General features: G+C 38.0%; 1 protein-coding gene across 12 annotated transcripts in view; it reads left to right on the top strand.

Moving 5' to 3' along the window:
• Positions 1–18,235, top strand: part of RNF38 (ring finger protein 38) — a 161,324-nt gene extending 143,089 nt beyond the window's left edge. For all 12 annotated transcript variants that reach the window (XM_070595742.1, XM_070595741.1, XM_070595738.1 and 9 more), the window contains 8 exons: positions 676–843; positions 2,345–2,515; positions 5,036–5,197; positions 5,517–5,623; positions 7,456–7,540; positions 11,291–11,412; positions 13,215–13,314; positions 14,773–18,235. In XM_070595742.1, coding sequence (XP_070451843.1) covers positions 676–843; positions 2,345–2,515; positions 5,036–5,197; positions 5,517–5,623; positions 7,456–7,540; positions 11,291–11,412; positions 13,215–13,314; positions 14,773–14,835 — 978 coding nt within the window. In that variant the 3' untranslated portion in view covers positions 14,836–18,235. The remainder of the gene's footprint in view (positions 1–675; positions 844–2,344; positions 2,516–5,035; positions 5,198–5,516; positions 5,624–7,455; positions 7,541–11,290; positions 11,413–13,214; positions 13,315–14,772) is intronic.
• Positions 18,236–19,535: the final 1,300 nt, after the last annotated feature.

Here is a 19,535-nt window from a genome sequence, read left to right as displayed (position 1 = left end):
ATTGCCTTTAACTCCTTTGAAGAGATATCTACCATATTAATTGAAAAAAGTAAGCTGCAGGATAATGTTATCTCATTTCTGTTAAGAAAGCAAAAACAAATGAACATGACAACAATTTGTGGGTAATCATGCTTGTATATGTTTTTGTGCTCATGGAGAAAGATGTAGAAGGATAGGTTATTGACATTGTTTGCCTCAGGGTAGGCAGGATGGGAATAAGGCTGGCCAAGAGAGTGAGAAATTATTTAACTTTTTAAATACTACTTTACATTGTTTCAGTAGTTACAATTAAACAAAAATTTTTTTCCTGTTGGATGTGGTGAGGTATTAGAAGATATAAGGTTTCGTTGTTCAAAGTTTCCTCCTTAGAAAAGCTTTCTGCTCTATAAAGCAAGCTAGAAGAGTTAATGTAGCAATTTATTATTCTTCTGGACTTTTCAAGTCTTGTTGAGGTAAGAGTTTAGTCCCAGTTCTGTGGACATCATATACTACTCTTGAAACAGTCAGCTTTCCTATACAGTGACAATATTATGGTTGAAACTGTTGGAGGAAGTACATTGTGAAAATCTGTGCAGTTGAGAGAGGAATCAATAAATGCCCAGATTTTAATTTTTAATAGTTGATGTTTTACCCAAACAACTGAAGTTCTAAAATTCTGTTTTTCTTTCCTAATAGCTCCATCAGGGCACCGTTCCCGTTTCTTACACAGTAACGACAGTGGCACCACATGGGATTCCACTCTGCACAGGCCAGCATATCCCTGCTTGCAGTACACAGCAGGTCCCAGGATGCTCTGTGGTTTTCAGTGGACAGCACCTCCCCGTCTGTAGTGTGCCTCCTCCAGTAAGTCTGTGCATTCCCTCTTTAGAATGGCTAAGTGTGTTTATAAGCAAACAAAATTGAAGAGACTGCCTTTTGTAGCTTTTCGCTTCCAAGTACAGAAGGCAATTTTACTGCAACAGAAATCTCAGTAGCATCCTTATAGTATCAGTTTAATAAACTTGGCTTTAAAACTTGATGCGTTTTTTTACGTTAATTAAATTATACGTATTTGAATATCCTGAAGGTCAAAACGTGTTTCCTCATATATTGGTACTGTTTATAATTAATCCTTGATAAAGGTTGGCTGTGGGGTCTTGACATAGGATATTAGACTAGTTAGTAGCAAAGTCTTAGAGACTTCGGTGATCAACACTAATAGTCTCAGCACTTATTAGGTTTTAACAGGTACTTTGAATGCTTGGTCTTATTTATTCCTCACTATGGGAGGCCTGTGATGAAAACGGTACCCCCATTTTCTAGATGGTGAAATGAAAATGACTTGCTTAATATCAGACAATTATTATGAGAGAGCAGGGATTCATACTCGCTTCTTTCTGCCTCCTAACCTTATGCTTTATCCTTTAATTACCAGTTCCCAGTCCACCCTCCTCACTTCACAAATGAGGTCTCGGAAATCCGGATGATTTCAATGATTTGCCTAAGGTCAATAATGTCTTCTAAGTAAGGCACTTCGCCAAATCTAAATATAATCCTAATACCCTTGTCTGAATGTGAGTTTAAAACAAACACACACATGTAAAGACCAACAACAGATTAACAGATTAATCTCTCAAAGCTTGGTTTCTCAATGATAGATTATAGAACCAGTGTGCTGAATTAGCAGACTAAAAAATTGAGAGACCATAAGGCACCTAGTTGTAAATTGGACTCTTATAAATCTGAAAATCCTAGAAGTAAAAATTTTTCTGCAAGATTGAAAAGGAGAGCTTCTTGGAAAGCAGTAGTGTCTGCTACATCTTAAACCAAGTAGTGACACATTCCTCTTCCATGCAGCACTTTCCCCCATGTCACAGGTGTTAAAGGGCTGAAGTAAAAGCGATGTTTTGACTGATTTGTAAGAACTATATAAAATACAGAATAATTAGTTCCAAGTATCTAACTAATAGATGCAAAAATACCCTAGTATTTCACTGTTAATAGAGATTATTAAAACATTTTGGTGTGATTGGGGCGGGGGGGATATGGCAATGACATTTCAGTCTCACTTATAGTTTTTTAAAAAAATTAATTATAGGGGCCAGCCCCGTGTCCAAGTGGTTAAGTTCACGTGCTCTGCTTTGGCAGCCCAGGATTTCGCCTGATCCTGGGGCACGGACATGGCACCGCTCATCAGGCCATGCTGAGGCAGCATCCCACATGTCACAACTGGAAGGACCCACAACTAAAAATATACAACTATATACCGGGGGGCTTTGAGGAGAAAAAGGAAAAATAAAACCTTAAAAAAAATTAATTATATATTCTGATACTTTTAACAAAAAATAATGGTTTCTCTTTACAGATGCTTCAAGCATGTTCAGTTCAGCACTTACCAGTACCATATGCTGCGTTCCCACCCCTTATTTCTAGTGATCCATTTCTCTTACATCCTCCTCACCTTTCTCCCCATCATCCTCCTCATTTGCCACCACCGGGCCAGTTTGTCCCTTTCCAAACACAGCAATCACGATCGGTAGGTATCTCTACTCTTATATCTTTAATTTTCACAGGCAGATTAATTTAGTAGATGTAAGTTGTTACCATTTAAAAACTATGTCTTAGGCATTCTTCTGGTTCTTAATTAAGGAATCCGCAGACATTAATTAGCATAGATATTTATCTAGAATTGTCTTGGTTTCTTAAATTTTTCTAGATATTTTACATGTCACTTGTCTAATTTAAATTTGTTCTTTCATATCTGCAGTCCTTCAGAAAGTAAATGAAGAAAAATTTAGTTCAGGTTTTTCTTTTTATGTGTTTCTAAAATGGAAAATTAAAATATAAAATTGTTTATACTTGTTAAGAATAGTATTTATATTTGTTTAGGCAAGTAAAGTAACCCTCTGAGCCTCAATTGTTTTTTCTGAAGACCTGTTTTTCCACTATGTTCTGATGAAACATAGATAAGATAGTCTGTTAATATAGTTAATTCTCTCCTGGGGCTGGAATATTGCTGAGAGATGTATTATTTCAGGGGCTCGAGGAGGAAGTACTGTAAGTGGAAGGAAGGGCACAGGAAGAAGGCCCAGTTGTGTTTTGGACAGGGCCGGTTGAACATCCGAACCCTGAAGCATTAAGGGAGAACAAGGGAGAGAACATGGAAATGGTTAGAGTGGAAGATTTCAGCCCTGGGAAAGGAACTTGACAGTTGGTTCTAGCAGAGCCTAAGCGTTCTTGACCAAGGGTTTATGTACCATGCTTGGTCTCAGGAAGGGGGACTACTCTTCCTGCAGCCTATAGAAGCCAATTATAATAGAAGCTTGGCTAATCTGGACAGTTAAAACTATTACAAGAAAATCTTATATTAGAATCAGGACAGGATTCATGCCAAGATGTTCCTTTGCTTCCAGTACCTGGGAACTCAAGATTAAAACAAAATTTAGCAGGGCCGGCCCCGTGACCAAGTGGTTAAGTTCGCGCACTCCACTGCAGGCGGCCCAGTGTTTCGTTGGTTCGAATCCTGGGCGCGAACATGGCACTGCTCATCAAACCACGCTGAGGCAGCGTCCCACATGCCACAACTAGAAGGACCCACAACGAAGAATATACAACTATGTACTGGGGGGCTTTGGGGAGAAAAAAGGAAAAAATAAAATCTTTAAAACAAAAACAAAAACAAAACTTAGCCATCACTTATATCTGAATTTGGAATTCTTTAAAACGTCCAATCACATAGCCAAATCAAAAGTTAGATTCACTTGTGTTGTCGTAGTGTCCCCAGTTGTTGTTTCTCTCAAGCATACATAAGCTTCCAAATTAAAGTGTTAGTAATTAGTTATATTTGAATACTTTGTTGCTCTTGTCTAACTGGGGGAGGAAGTCAGACTAACATTTAAATACATGTTCCCACGAGAATCAAATTGAAAACATCAACACAAAAATATGTGCACAAATGTTCTTAGTAGCATTACTCCTAATAGCCAAAAAGTGTAAACAATCCAGATGTCCATCAGCTGATAAATGGATAAACAAGAATGAAGTATGATACACAACCTACAAGATGGATGAACCTTGAGAACATCATGCCAAGTGAAAGAAGCCAGATGCAAGAGCCACAGACTACATGATTCCATATATACAGAATGTCCAGAATAGGCAAATCTCTATACATGGAACATAGAGTAGTGCTTGTCCAGGACTTGGGGAGGACTGGGGGGAAATGCGTAATGGACTGCTATGGACACGGGTTTGTTTTCTGGAGGGCGAGAGGATAAAAATGTTCTGGAATTAGGGGTAACGATTGCACAACTTCCATAAATATACTAAAATCCATTGAATTGTACCCCTTGGCAGGGTGAATTTTATAGTATGTGAATCATATCTCAATAAAGCTATTTTTAAATACATGTGCAGTGTGCTTTGCATAGCATTATGTGCTTTTGTACATTGTCTCAGTGTTCACAACACACTTGAAGTAGGCTATGAACATGTCAGTTCTGTAGATGACAATATTGAGGGTCAGATTAAGTAATTTATACAAAAGTCACATGGCTGATTAGTTACAGCACTGAGTCTGTCTAATGCCAAAGCCCATAGCTTTCTACTATAGTATAATACCTGCTATATCTTACCCCATTTAGCCCTGGTTCTGATCTTTATATTCCATGTTTGATTTTATCTGTTAAAGGTTAATTGTCTGAAAATCCTATGAGTAGGTCAGTGTGCCATGACTAAAAAGTAATTTTAACTTTCATATAATTGGCTTACTGCATGACTTTTTGTCTTTCCTTCTCATTTTAAGAGAAGGTTCAAATGGTAAAAGAAATGTAACCTTTAATGGATAGTGGAGATGTTTAATAATATGTTTCAGAGACTCTCTTACTGAAATTCACTTGAAGGCAGGAAGATTTTACTAGCGTCTCTGTGCCCACGTGGATGAACTTCGAGTGCTGTGAACATCAAGACATGCATGACCTTGAAGATATTTGGGTGGGGGGTTGATTTTTATTATTCTGGAGCACAGTCTATCTAAAGTTTGCTTTTCCCCCCTCAGCCTCTGCAAAGGATAGAAAATGAAGTGGAACTCTTAGGAGAACATCTTCCAGTAGGAGGTTTTACTTACCCTCCATCAGCCCACCCCCCAACCTTACCTCCGTCAGCTCCTCTGCAGTTCTTAGCACATGATCCTTTGCATCAGGAGGTGTCCTTTGGAGTTGTAAGCTTTCATTCATTGTTAATCATTTATTACTTGCTTTGATAATGTGTTTGTTTTGAGTTGTGCTTCAGTATAACTATGTTTCAAATTTTAAATGTATTCTTGAAAACATTTGGTTGAAAAATCGTGTTTAGAAATAACACCTAAGTGTGTTTTAAACTAGTTGTTGGATCTGTGTTAACATTTAAGAAGTAGTTAAATACCACTTGAACAGTAAAGAACTTTCTAGGTTTTTAAAAAAGAAGAGACTTTATTTGACAGACTAAATAGTATTAAAGATAGAATGATCTTAAATTGTTGTAACTTTTTTCTCTTACAGCCTTATCCTCCGTTTGTGCCTCGGAGGCTCACAGGACGTAATAGATATCGATCCCAGCAACCAATGCCACCTCCCCCTTATCATCCCAGCTTACTACCATATGTGTTGTAAGTTCTGTCTTTCTCATTTTAATGAGTTCTGAATTTTGACACCCTTGAGATTCTCTTTCATTTATGAATATCTTGTATGTGGTATATAATTTAGACTGCGTTACATGGACAGAGAACAGATGAGTGGTTATCAGAGGGAAAGGGGGTTGGAGGGTGGACGAAAGGGGTAAAGGGGCACATATGTATGGTGACGGATCAAAACTAGACTGGTGGAGGTGAGCACGATGCAATCTAAACAGAAACTGATAAATAATAACGTACACCTGAAATTTCACAGTGTTACAAACCATTATGACCTCAAAAAAATAAAGTGGACTGTGGTAATGTTAAAAAAATATTGTGTGTTAGAAATTGGTGTTTTTATTTAATGTTAAGGAATTAGTGTGAGGTACCATTTAAGGGTGAAAGAGAAGAGCAAGGACAAGGGAAGAAGTGAGAGAGGAAGAAATTCAAGAGCCAGAAAACATGTTTAATAAATCAAAAGATAGAAAAGTTTAAAATTTTAGCCTCTTTTACAGCTGGCATCACCTGCCACCTTCTTTGATAATCCAGCTTTTGATGCTGCTGCTTCTCTCAAAGGAAAAGAGAAGGAGAAGTTATTTCTGTGCCTTAAAAATATTTGGTTAGGATTAACTTTGTAACAGAAACACCCAAGGGTTAAACATGATAGTTCTTTATTTCTCTTTCATGTAATGAATTCCAGAAGCAGGTAATTTAAGGACGATTTGTTAGCCCCATAACTCCAAGGAATCCTACCATCCTCAAAATTTTATGGCTTCCTCTGTATGATATTAAAATGACTCCTCAGGTTCTGGCCATCACATCTACCTTCCAGCTAGGAAAAATAAAAGATCTCTGCCTGGCTCCCTCCTCTCAAGGATACTTCCTAGAAGTTGTACATATTACTCCTGCCTACATCCCATTGGCCAGAATTTAGTCACATGTCTATAACTACCTCCTAGGTAGGCTAGGCAATGTTGTCTTTATACCAAAGGGTCGTGTGCCTTTATCACACTGTGTTGATAATAGTAGCTTTATTGTAAGTCTTAAAATCAGTATGTCTCCCAACTTTTTTCTTTTTTTTTGTTAGATTGGCACCTGAGCTAACATCTGTTGCCAATCTTTTTTTTCCTTCTTCTCCCCAAAGCCCCCATGTACATAGTTGTATATTCTAGTTGTAGGTCCTTCTAGTTGTGGCATGTGGGATGCCGCGTGAGCATGGCCTGATGAGTGGCACCATATCTGCGCCCAGGATCCGAACCAGTGAAACCCTGGGCCCCGAAGCAGAGCATGGGAACTTAACCACTTCGCCACAGGGCCGGCACCCCAGCTTTGTTCTTAAAATGATTTTATTTAAAGTCTTTTGTGTGTCCATATACATTTTAAAATCAGCAAATCTGTTTCTACTTAAAAAAAAAGGTTGCCTGCGATTTTGATAAGGATTGCATAAAATCTGTAGATCAATTTTGGAAGAGAATTGACATCTTAACAATATTGAGTCTTTTAGTCTACGTTCATGGTGTATTTCTCTATTTATTCATCTTTTAAAATTTATCCTAGTGGTATTTTTACAGTTTTTATTATACAGGTCTGGCACATGTTTTGTTAAACTCAGCCCTAATATTTCATATTTTTTATACTATTGTAAGCAGTATTTTTTTAATGTCAGTTTCTAGTTTGTTGCTAATGAAGTCAGTTTCTTTAAAGGGTTGCCACTGTTTAAAACTGACCATTCTTTATCTTTGTAGCACTGGCCTTGTTCTTCCCCTGCTGTTCATTGAAGTAATGTACTAATGTATCAATGCTAGTGTTGGTTATTTTCACTGCAGATCAATGCTCCCAGTGCCACCTGCAGTGGGCCCAACTTTCAGCTTTGAATTGGATGTGGAAGATGGAGAAGTAGAAAATTACGAGGTTAGTAGGTGAACTGTTAATTAATTTGGGGCGTATTATGTGCATAAAAACTATTGTTCTACTCAACTCATTTAATTAAACATTTATTAGGTAAATCTTGTGTACATTTCAAGATACAAATATATCAAAAGAGTGTACAGCATCAATAAGGATACTTTTACATGTACCACCCAGCTGTGATAACAAGATGGACTTTGGTGCTTTGTTAGAATTACATACGATTTCTATGAGGGAATGTAAATGAGAAAATGGTGAATTATTGTTGCATGTTCTGAGAAGAATTGGAGGCAGTGCTTGAAGGATGGGAAAGCTGTTTCGTGCATGAGGTTCAGTCAGGGAAGTACTGGATGTTCTTGAGAAATAGCATACAGTTTTATGGCTAAAGTGAAGGGGAGAAAATGGAGATTTGATTGAAAGGCTCAGCTTTTTGTCCTTCAGTACTCTGTTAGAAAATGGATGTAATTTTGAATATTGTGGGAAGAAATGTTTTGGTGCTTAAGGCATCAGATCTCTACATTTAAGAGTCAAAACTCGGGCCGGCCCGTTGGTGCAGCAGTTAAGTTCGCACATTCTGCTTTGGCGGCCGAGGGTTCGCTGGTTCAGATCCCAGGTGCAAACATGGCACCACTTGGCACGCCATGCTGTGGTAGGCATCCCACATACGAAGTAGAGGAAGATGGGCACAGATGTTAGCTCAGGGCCAGTCTTCCTCAGCAAAAAGAGGAGGATTGGCAGCAGATATTAGCTCAGGGCTAATCTTCCTCCAAAAAAAAACAAAGAGTCAAAACTCTGCTAGTAACATGAAGGAATAGATGGGAGTGGTTAGGGTTAGTGTCGGGGAAAGCTATTTAATAGGTCAGGCAATAAATTATGAAACGATGCAAGTTCTGAACTATGGGAATTGCAAATAGAAAAGAGTAGATCTTGAAAGACATTTTAACCCTGGAATAACAGCATTTGATCACTGCATGGTTTATGGTAGTGTCAAGTGGGAGTGGGAGGGTTGAAAAAGAAGATGCTCTACAAAAAGTCCTGCAGTAGCCCATGACGGAGGCAGAACCACAGAGGACAGCAGGTTCAGTTGAAGGCATCCTCTGACTTGGATGTTGATGTTACTGTATTATTTGGGGGGAAGACTAGGAGGTGCAATTCATGGGTTGGAAGGCAAATTTGGGTTTGGATCTGTTGAGTGTGAGTGATGTATGACTGTCTTGATACTGCCAGCCATCTTTCTCCTTCAGCCTTCTCAGTCTCTCTTTATCCCCTATGAATACTGGAACGGTTGTTTTAAGTGAATCAAACCTGGGGACAGGGACAACACACACACACATGCGAAATCTTAAAGCACCTTTGTTTTTTGTTGATGTACGTGGAAAAGATCAGGCCAAATGCTATGTTCTTCTGTTAGTTTTGTTCAGAGCAGTAAGAAAAGGAGTTGGTTATCCTTTAGGTATTCTGTACTAAAATTGTCATAAGTCATGTTGCTGTAAAAGACAGCTCTTCATTAAACAGATCATATACATATCCATGGAAAAAAACAGTGATACCATCCCAGTATAAGAAAAATATTTTTAGGGGCTGGCCCCGTGGCTGAGTGGTTAAGTCCGCGTCGCTCATCGGACCATGTTGGGGCAGCGTCCCACATGCCACAGCTGGAAGGACCCACAACTAAGAGTATACAACTATGTACCAGGGGGCTTTGGGGCGAAAAAGAAAAATATTTGTATTTTGTGTGGAATACGTTTGATCTTCTGCAGAGCCGTACTTTGATCCAATCAAGAAAGTCTTTCTTGCTTTTCTGGTTTCATCCCGTAGTGTACATGCCTACACCACCACAGTATTCACCATTTTGTGAGTCTACCCCATACATTCTTACCTGCATGCCTTTTACTCCCCTCAATCCTTCTGCCTAGGAACTTTACCCCCTTCCTTCACATTTTGAAACATAGCCATCTTTCTTTCAAGACTCAGCTAAAAACCCACTACCTCTATGAAAGGCATTTCTAGTCCATTCCCAGATCTAAATGAGCTCCCCCTCCCTTTTGTTCTTAGAGTTCTTATAAAATTGTACATACAAATCATGTCCTGCCTTCAGTCTTCTTGCCTGCTAGATTATGTAAATTTGTTGAGGGCCTGATTATCGTTACATTCTCCATCCGGTATACAATATATATATACGATAGAGGTATAAAAGATGCATATCAGCTATAACATAAATTTTATCTAAATTCTATATGCTAATTATAATCATCAATTAAACAATTACTGTCTATTCTAGCATTAAGAAGAACTTAGGGGCATGCATGGTGAAGGGGAAGCAATTTATTTAGATGACTCAGTTCTCCAAATAAAACTATATTGAAAGCAGTGTTGTGATGCCACCATATTAGAACATACAGCTATCACAGCATTAATTATTGAGATTTGGGGACTTTAATTCCATTGCTCTCATTGTCCATCATCGTTTCTCTGTTACCTATTCTCTTAACCCTATGGCAGCTTCAACAAAGGGGGAAAGCAGCACACACAAAAGGCTTCTTGATTGTAGGATCCAGCAAGTGAATGAGTAGAGCCGTTGAAGACTGGGAGAAAGGAAAGCCTGGTGTAAAATCAATAAGCATGATAGCAGCAATATATTGAAAAACAACTATGTTAAAATCTGTGAGTTCATAGTGATACTTAAAAAACAGACTCATTGGTCTTACCCTGCCTTTTCTATATAAATTATACTACTGAGTACAGTTTACTGTGGGACAGTTGCTCATACAGAAGTATTTCATCTAATAAACGAAGAATGATAGAATTAGAATATTACCATTTCGCTATCTTTAATGAATTAATGGATCTAGGCATTATTCCATCAGTGGCTGTTAATGTAACAATTACACATGAGCTTTATGATGGAAATAGTCAGATCATACAGTTTATTGGAAGTACAAGGGACAAGGAATCTATTAAACCTCACGAGTCAGGGTAGGGTGTTCAGTCAGCATAATTCAGACTGGGGCTTTCTATAGGCCATTGACCTGTTTTCTTCAACAAAAATGAGAGTAAAAAGAGATACTTTAGACATATCAAGCAATGGTAATGTATGGATTTATTTGCATCCTGATTTGGACAAACTGTGTTAAAAAGTGTTTTGAAAATAATTGAAACAATCAGAGACATTTGACATTAAGGAATTATTGTTAATCTTTAGACGTGAGATGTTGTGGTTATATTCTTTAAAAAGTCTTTTTTTTTTTTATAGCGGTAGTTCTCAACCTGGGCACAGTTTTATCCCTAGTGGATATTTAGCAACATCTGGAGACATTTTTGGTTGTTGCAAACGAGGGGTGCGGGGGGCGGGCAGTATTACTGGCATCCAAACAGTGGAGGCCAAGGACGCTGCTAAACATCCTCCAGTGCACAAGACAGCCCCACGACAAAATTACATCCAGCCCAAAAGGGCAAAAGTACTGAGGTCGACAGACTATTTTAAACATACACATAGAACTATTTACCAATGAAATACCATGTTTTAGTTTTGTTTTAAAATAATCTGGGGTTTAGGAGTGGACAGTAATAGATGAAATAAAATTAGTCATGAAATTATTAAGCCTGAGTAACAGGCATATATGGAAGTTCATTATACTGTTTCTCTACTTTTGTATGTATTTAACATTTTCCATAATAAAGGTAGTTTAAAAAAAATTCCTGGAATAGAAGATGTAAAGAAAGGTTAAAATATGTCTCTTTTGCCCTCCACAGGCCCTTTTAAACCTGGCAGAGCGACTGGGAGAGGCTAAGCCTCGAGGGCTGACGAAAGCAGATATTGAACAGCTTCCTTCTTACCGCTTCAATCCTAACAACCACCAGTCAGAACAGACTTTGTAAGTACATTTTTCTGACATCACTCTGTTAAATTTCCTTTCTACCTTTATGAAATAAAAGCTTAAGAATCAAAGATAACTTGATAAAGATAAGTAATCTCTATTTTATACTCGGGGCCTATGCTGTCCAGTAAAGTAGCCGCTAGTCAGTTGGGGCTGTTTAAATTAAACAGAATGAAAAGTGGAGTTTCTTAGATGCAGTAGCTAGTGACACTGCATTGGAAGACGTAGATGTAGGGCATCGCCGCCGCCTCAGGAAGTGCCGTTGGCTATAAATTTTATGGTTTCTAATTCAAATTCTAGAGTGTTTTATATGAGATCAAAAAGTTTCATATGTGCAAAGTTTGAGGTTTTAACCTAAAGATTCTGTTTATTATTTGATCTTTTCTCTGGCAACTCTACTGAGATGTAGTTCACATTTAAAGTGTACAGTTCAGTGGTCTTCAATATATTTGTAGTTTTGCAACCATGATCTCAAATGTACACCATTTTCATCACCCCCTCCAAAAAAACCCTTACCCTTTAGGAGCCACTGCTGCCCATTTCTCCCCAGCCTTCACCACCCCAGCATGGTCTCCCTCTAATTTACTTTTATCTCTATAGATTTGCCTATTCTGGACATTTCACATAAATGGGATCAGACAATATATGGTCTGGCCTCTTTCACTTAGCATAATGTTTTCAGGGTCCATCATGTTGTAGCAGGTATCAGTACTTCATTCCTTTTTATGGCCAAATAATACTCCACTGTATGGATACACCAGATATTGTTTATCCTTTCCTCAATTGGTAGACATTTGGGTTGTTTCCTCACTTTGGCTAGTATTGCTGATGCTGCTGTAAACATTCGTGTACGAGTTTTTCTGTGGATATCTGTTTTCATTTCTCTTGGGGATCTAGGAGTATTGGGTCATATGATATAACTCTGTGTTTAACCTTTTGAGAACTTCCAGTTTTTCCAGTGGCTATACCATTTTACATTCCCACCAGCACTGTACAAAGTTTATTTCTCCATATCCTCACCAATGCTTGTTATTGTCTGTCTTTTAAATGATCTCTCGCTGAGGTTTTGATTTCCATTTCCCAGATGGCTAATGATGTTGAGCTCTTTTTATGTACTTATTGACCATTTATATGTCTTCTTTGGATAAATGTCTGTTTACATCCTTTGTCCATTTTTTAATTGTATTGTGTTTTTATTGAGTTGTAGAAATTATTTATATATTATACGTATAAGTCCCTTATGAAATAAATGATTTTCAAAAATGTCTCCCATTCTGTGAGTTGTCTTTTTACTTTCTTGATGGTGTTTTTTGAAGCACAATTTTTTTTTTAATTTTGATGTTCAATTTATTTACATTTTTTTGTTGTTTCTTGTGCTTTTGGCATCATCTCTAAGAAACCATTACCTATTTCAAGGTCACAAAGTTTACTTCTATGTTTTCTTCTTAGAGTTTAATCGTTTTTAGGTCTTACATCTAAGCCTTTGGTTAACTTTTGTATATGGTGTGAGGTAAGGGTCCATCTTCATTCTTTTGCATATGGATATCCAGTTCTAGCACCATTTGTTGAATATTATAGGATCTTCAGTATTAATCTTGATCTCTCAGCAAATTCAGCAGAGCACTCTTACTAAATGTCTTAACATCATGACTTTTCAAAATATTGGTGGATTATTTTGTCTTAAGATTTAAATGACATCTTGATAAGTGGGATGGTAAGTGGTTTTGTAGGCTTCAATAGTTGTAACAAAATAGAAAACCACTTGGTTCTGTGGTTAAATGATCTTTCTGCTTTTTTAGGTGTGTAGTGTGCATGTGTGATTTTGAGTCGAGGCAGCTACTTAGAGTTTTACCCTGTAACCACGAGTTCCATGCCAAGTGTGTCGACAAATGGCTCAAGGTAAAGTGATGGCATCTATGAAGAGAATAACAATAAATTTTATTTTTTATTGACCATAGTTTCATGGAGAAAAAGTGCATGGTTTGGTGGAGGGTGGGTAAGGAGACAAAATTGAAACACAGCTTTAGTGTGATTTCTGGAAATGAAGAGAAAAGGCCATTAAAAATTAACTAACTGTCCTCAACATGCGAGTGACCGTGCAAAACCTGAAAATGGGTTCTATGTCCTTGATAATCAGTATGTCCTAGCTTTCTCATGGTGTATAGGGACATGGCCTGACCTTGTTAGGCCAGTTTCCTCTAAGAATTTAGAAGGGGACCTCAGTAGAGGTCATTTGTCAAAGATTTACATGAGAAATAAACTTCTCGTGCTTTTATTTAATTCTGATCATTTTCTCCTTTGTAGATCGGGAAAAAAAAAGCCCGAAAGATGCAAATTCTAACAGTTGTTATGCCAGGGTGAAATTATTTCAGGGGGTGTCTTCTGTTTTTTATAATAGCAGAATAAAAATGTGTTGCAGTAAAATAAATAGTCAACTATGATTTTTTTAGACTATTCTGATTAGGAGATAACAACACTGGGTTAGATAACTTCAGAGTTTGGTGAGGCAGACAGATGAGTTAAAATAGAATCAGTCCTCTGTGTGAGCACAGATTAAGGGTACCCATTTTAGCCCAAACTGAACCCTGAAGGCAAACAGTCTTAACTTTTTAGAAAAAGAAAGCATTATATATGTACAGCCCTGACACACGAGAACAGAGAATGGTCAGAAAACCACAGGTTCCCTGTTGCTGATAGCTAGAGTGTGAGGGAGAGGGGCAAGAGAAGAGACATTCAGAGGTATAACCAGTGACCAGCTTATTGTGAGGTCTCTGTGAAGTGTGAGGGAGTTTGGACTTGATCCTGAAACCAGTGTGGAAAAATAAGACTGTTTTAGAAAGATCACTGTCCACTCTTTGGAGAATGGAATAGAAGAGATGATTTCTAAGAGATAGGGAGATGGGATAAGGATGTTCTGGACCAGAGAGAATGAATAGTGGCAGTCGGATAAAAGGGGAGGACTGATTTGAGAGCTATTATAATGTAGAAATGAGACTATTTGATGAATAATGATTGTAGAAAGTAAGAGAGCAGGTGATGCCTGCTTCTGACTTTAGCAACTCAGCAAATGGTGGTGCCATTTGTTGAGATGGAGTTTTAAGCCAGTTTTAAAGTTGTCTGAACTGGTGATAGGTAATCTTGTCTGTATGTTGAAACAGACCTATTAAAAAATCATTCATAGGCTATTAAGTCTTTGAGGTTTGTGGAATGTTTTTTAAAAGAGAGATTAAATGATTGCTTTTTACCTTCTTAAAGGAACAAACAAGATAACTCTGGAAAGTAAAAATAGTTCCATTGCTTTTACTATTTTCATTGTGTGAGTCACAATTCAGACAAGTTTTCTCTTTTGTGTTTTAGGCAAATCGTACTTGCCCAATTTGCCGAGCTGATGCTTCAGAAGTGCATCGGGATTCAGAATGACCAACCTAAGAGCACAAATTTAGTTTGGGTGTTCCTCATCACCTGTATATATGGACTATCCATTGAACTTAATCTGTGTGGCTTCCAGCCCCCCCTTTACCAAAAGGGTCAACGGACCTTTCTTTGCACTGTGTGACTTAATCAACTATAAAAGCTTACAGTTAGTCTTCACAATTATGGGATTGTTATACTAACCGTGTGATTGGAACTCCAAAGACTTTTTCTTTAGCTTAATTTTGTGTGTGCACTAACATTCCCTGGTTTTGTGTGATCATTCCGAGTGTTGCTGCAAGATTACAGTGGACATGATCTTTTAGCATGTGCTTTTATAAAAAGTGGTAGCTCCAGATGACATAGCAATCTACCTTATATAGAGCCTTCAGAAACTGTGAGTGGAAATGAATGCAGCGTATGACTCTTGGTGATAAATGTATCTGTGTGTGTGAGAGAGTGTGTGCAACTACTTGTGTGAGGGCATGGTAGCTAATGTGTGTATGAGATCCTATATACCAGCATGTACCAAGAATGTGTGTGTAGTTTTAATTATGCTGCATTGTATAATCTGGTGTGTTATTTAAACAGCACTAGTACTGTACACTGGTTTTTTCCTTGTGTTTGCTGTTGCACACTGATTGCTAAGGGTGCATCAATTATAAGCATTGAGTACTCCATCCCCTTCCCTCCCAATGAATGGAATGAGAAAAGCCTTCTTCCTTTGCTTCAGGCAGCTGTCACCTTCTCTTCATTGGTGGTCCCAAGAGGGTCACTTAGGAAAAAAAGTGTAACAGATTCTCACTCCATGAAACTGATTTTTTTATTTTGTTGTGAAAAAGAAATTTTTAAATCTTCAACTTGCTGTTTCCAAAAAGAAGGTGCAATATCATACATCATCAGTTAGCAATATTAGCATTTCAGTCAATGATTTGAATGTTGATACTTTCTTAGTTTTTTCTTTACATTTCCAGTAAGCTTCTTAGAGGAAGTATTCTTGATTTTGTGTGTGTGTTTTTAAATTTGTGTTCTATTCTGAAGATATTTGAGTAATATATTTCTACGAATACCGCTGGTCCCATGAGGTCTCACCCCCTGACTTCCACCAGAACAAACTGTCAACTAACGCAGCTTGGCTTCTGCTCTGTGTCCTTTGTTCCAGCGCCCACAGACAACTAAATCGTTTGAAGAAAACTGTATTTCTCTTCGTGTTAATTCACCTGCCAACCTCTGATTCTGAAAGTTGTCTAGTCCTTCTTTCCTCAGTAAATGTGCTTCTCATCGAAACCCTCGTTTCCAGGATGGATCAAGTGCTGTGACCGCTCAAGTTTCTTAGACCTGATGTGCTTTGATGTTTTATTGCTTTTCTTTTTAATTTTTGTTTGAATGAGATAAAATTTAATATAACAGGTGTCCAGAATACTTGCAGTATAAATGAAGATTTGATTTTTGTATAAAAAATAATGCTGTAAAACAGGAATTGACCTTCATTTAGTTGATCTGAAATAAGACATAGCTATGTGGGGGTTTTTTTTGGAGCATAATTCAGATTGTTTAAGGTCATTTTTCCAGCAGTATTTCAATTCCTCTCTCAGTTTTTTGGTGTATTCAACATTCTCTGCCTCTCCTGCAGTTGATGTCGTTGCTCTGTCTGCAGTAGCACAAGCTGCGGAATTCCAGTCAGGACGGTGATAACTTGCTGCAGCCTCACTCAGCTTTCAGTTGGCCTTCTGTCAGCCCTCTGCTCTGACAGTCAGCCACTTGTTACTGCCGTGCTGCTTGCCTGCCCCTGAAGTCTCTGTGAGCTCATCACAGCTTAGAGTTCAGTAGTCAATTCACACAGAAGCACAATTTTGCCCTTCCCAGACACTGTTGCCTCTATTTAGTCATACGAATAGGATTTTGCATACTTTTTGTTTGCCCCTATATTTGTCAGTGCATCAGAAAAATCTAAACAGTGGTGAAATACACGTTACTTTTAAATCTTTAGGATAGCTCTCACTTGTTCCTGATGAGTAAAAAAAATAATTTTGGTTAAAGACCAAAATTATTGGCATAATAATCAGCTACATTACAAATCACGTATAGTTTAATCTGTATTTTTTTAAATTAAAAAATCATGTTTAAAATGGCAAAAACCCATCTTATACATAGGCTCTTTTATATAGTTGCAAAAAATTTATATCTGTACAGATCTAACATAACACTACTACACTCAGTATTCATTTTATTGAAGCATGCAAGTACAGCACTTTCTCTAATTTATATAGATACCTAATTAGTAAGGCACATTTTACTAATGACTAGGAAGAGTAGCTCTTTCTTCCCTCCCTCTGACATTGAGTTCTAAACATAGTATCCCTTTTCCAGTAAATTTTTGAGAGGCAGTGGGCAGTTTAGGAGGCAGCAGGGTCTATTTTGGTGAAATCTTGAATGAATTGTTGCACTCCTGTGACTGATCTCTTTGGAACGTCTTTTCTTTGCCTGGGGCTCTTAGAGATGTGTGCAGACTTGCTCATTAAGTGGTTAGTACGTATTAGGAGCACACATGCCTGTGTTCTGAACAGCTCAGCCTAACCACAGTGAGCAACTTGTGGCTAGCAGAAGAGAAAGAACATTTGATTCGTGCCCGACTCTTGTCACCTGGATGATGCACCAGATAGCAGGCAGATGCTGGTTTGTTGCCTTCTTCCTCTTTCCTCCTAGAATAATATCGACTTTACCATCTTAACTCTGCTGTGGGGTTTGTTTAGGGGAGGGGGTTGCATGGATTATTATCTTTGATTTTTCTTTTTTAGCCACTCCCTCCCCCCCCCCCCCAGCAAAAAAAGAACAAAACAAAAAACAAGTCCAGGCCTCCAGGTATCCAGATCTCATTAGGATTTTTCTGTCCTGAATTTTTTTGAGCAAAATCTAGAAAATGTGAAAGCATATTTAGATTTTATATACTCTCTGAAATGTGATTTGTTAAGATTGTTAAATTTGGGCCTCTTACAATATATTGAATGAGATCTATCAACTCACTTATGACAACATTTTTCACAGATATCTTTAGGCCTTCATTAGAAAGCGATTTCCCCCTGTTGGTATATTTGGTTACCTCATTTTGCTGTTTGTTTCAAATTATGAAAGCTCACAGGGGTGTTTTTTGGAATCATTTGCTGAGTCATTTCCTCAAATCATATTCCATTGTATCAGTTAACATATAGTTTTAAATGTACGTATTATAAATATCTGTAACCAAATCATTTGAAGGCTTGATAAATTTTTAACAAAGTTTGTACATTTTTTATGAAAGTTACTAGTAATGCTTTACAAAGTAGTGCAATGAATTTTTATTTTTAATCCCTGTGCCCAATTTTGGAGTTGAGAGGGTTGTTGGTAATAAATGTATGATGTACACTTAAAACATTTTGTTGTGCTTCATATTACTGTGTTAGCCAGGGGCAGGGGCTCTGTGTTCCTGGACGGGGACTTCAGGGGACTCCAGCAGCAAGATAGAGCTGTTAAGCTACCAGCTGCCAGATTTAATTTTTAGACTATAGTTCAGATTTTGTTTCTGCATTTACATAAACATCTTAGAAACACAAAAGCAGCTAGCATTATAACGTGGTGCATATTTATAACCTTTAAAAAAGCCAAGAAGACTGCTGAGTGTAGCCACACACATAGCATAAGGTCATCGAACAGTAGAGATACATAAGTAGGTAACTAGGTTTCTTTCTATATATGTTAACGGTAAGATGCAGGAAATAAGATTACAGTAGACAAATTGGGCACATTTGTCCACCTTAGCTGCAGCTTACATCCAACTTATTGTCAATATGGAAAGAAGAGCCTCTGCTTGTCGTTTTCCATACATGTTTGTGTAATTGCTTTCCTTTGACTATAAAAGGAAGAAAATAAAAGCAATCTACTTAGATATATACTGACTGTGTTACTTGAGAAGGAAAGTAGAAACAAAATACAAAAAATTGCAGTTGAGTAATAGATCCCAATTCTCTCCCTTCTTTCAAGCAGCAGTCATTCTTTGGCTTAAAGGAAGGTGATGCCCTCGGACTGTCTGCAGTACTTAACTGATAAGCATTCAGAAAAGTGACCAAGTCCTGATGTCCTTGTTGGAAAGAAGGTGGACTGTGAATGTCTCAAGAAGCCTGAAGCTTGTGCTGTCTTATGGCAGAGGCATTCGCTGCTCGTGCTCTCACATACCCATGCACCTGGCCACGTCGCCCTACTTACAGGAAGGCAGCGAGGCCCATGCGCCTGCTTCTGACCAGAGCCCACCAAGCATAGGCCATGTGGGAGCATTTAAAAGCCAGCTCTTTTTCCCTCTGCCATGTTGATAGCACCCCTGGGTTCTGAGTCACTACCTGGAAGAGAGCTGTCCTAGAAAGCCGTTGGACTCTCAGCAGATGTTCTGTGAGTGAAAGAGGTCCTTAAAAAAGATGTGAAATGTAGACTCTATTAGGACTTTGTCTTTGCCCATTTATTTCTCCCTTTTTACACGTGTTTTTTTAATCTTATTCTTACTATACTTGATAATACTGAACCTCAGGCATATCAGTTGTGCCAATTAAACATCACTGGCTACAATTATTAATAGATCACAAGATCTGGTTTGCACTAGAGGATAAGATTCTTATGAATGTTGTGGTCAGATGTCTACCAAGTGTTTCAGGTCTTTTCTGTGCTTCAGGCTTCTAATGAAC

Source organism: Equus przewalskii, chromosome 26 (assembly GCF_037783145.1).
Source record: "Equus przewalskii isolate Varuska chromosome 26, EquPr2, whole genome shotgun sequence".
NCBI classification, from domain to species: Eukaryota; Metazoa; Chordata; class Mammalia; order Perissodactyla; family Equidae; genus Equus; species Equus przewalskii.
Note: the sequence above shows the minus strand (reverse complement) of the source record. Positions and strands in the feature narration are given on the sequence as shown.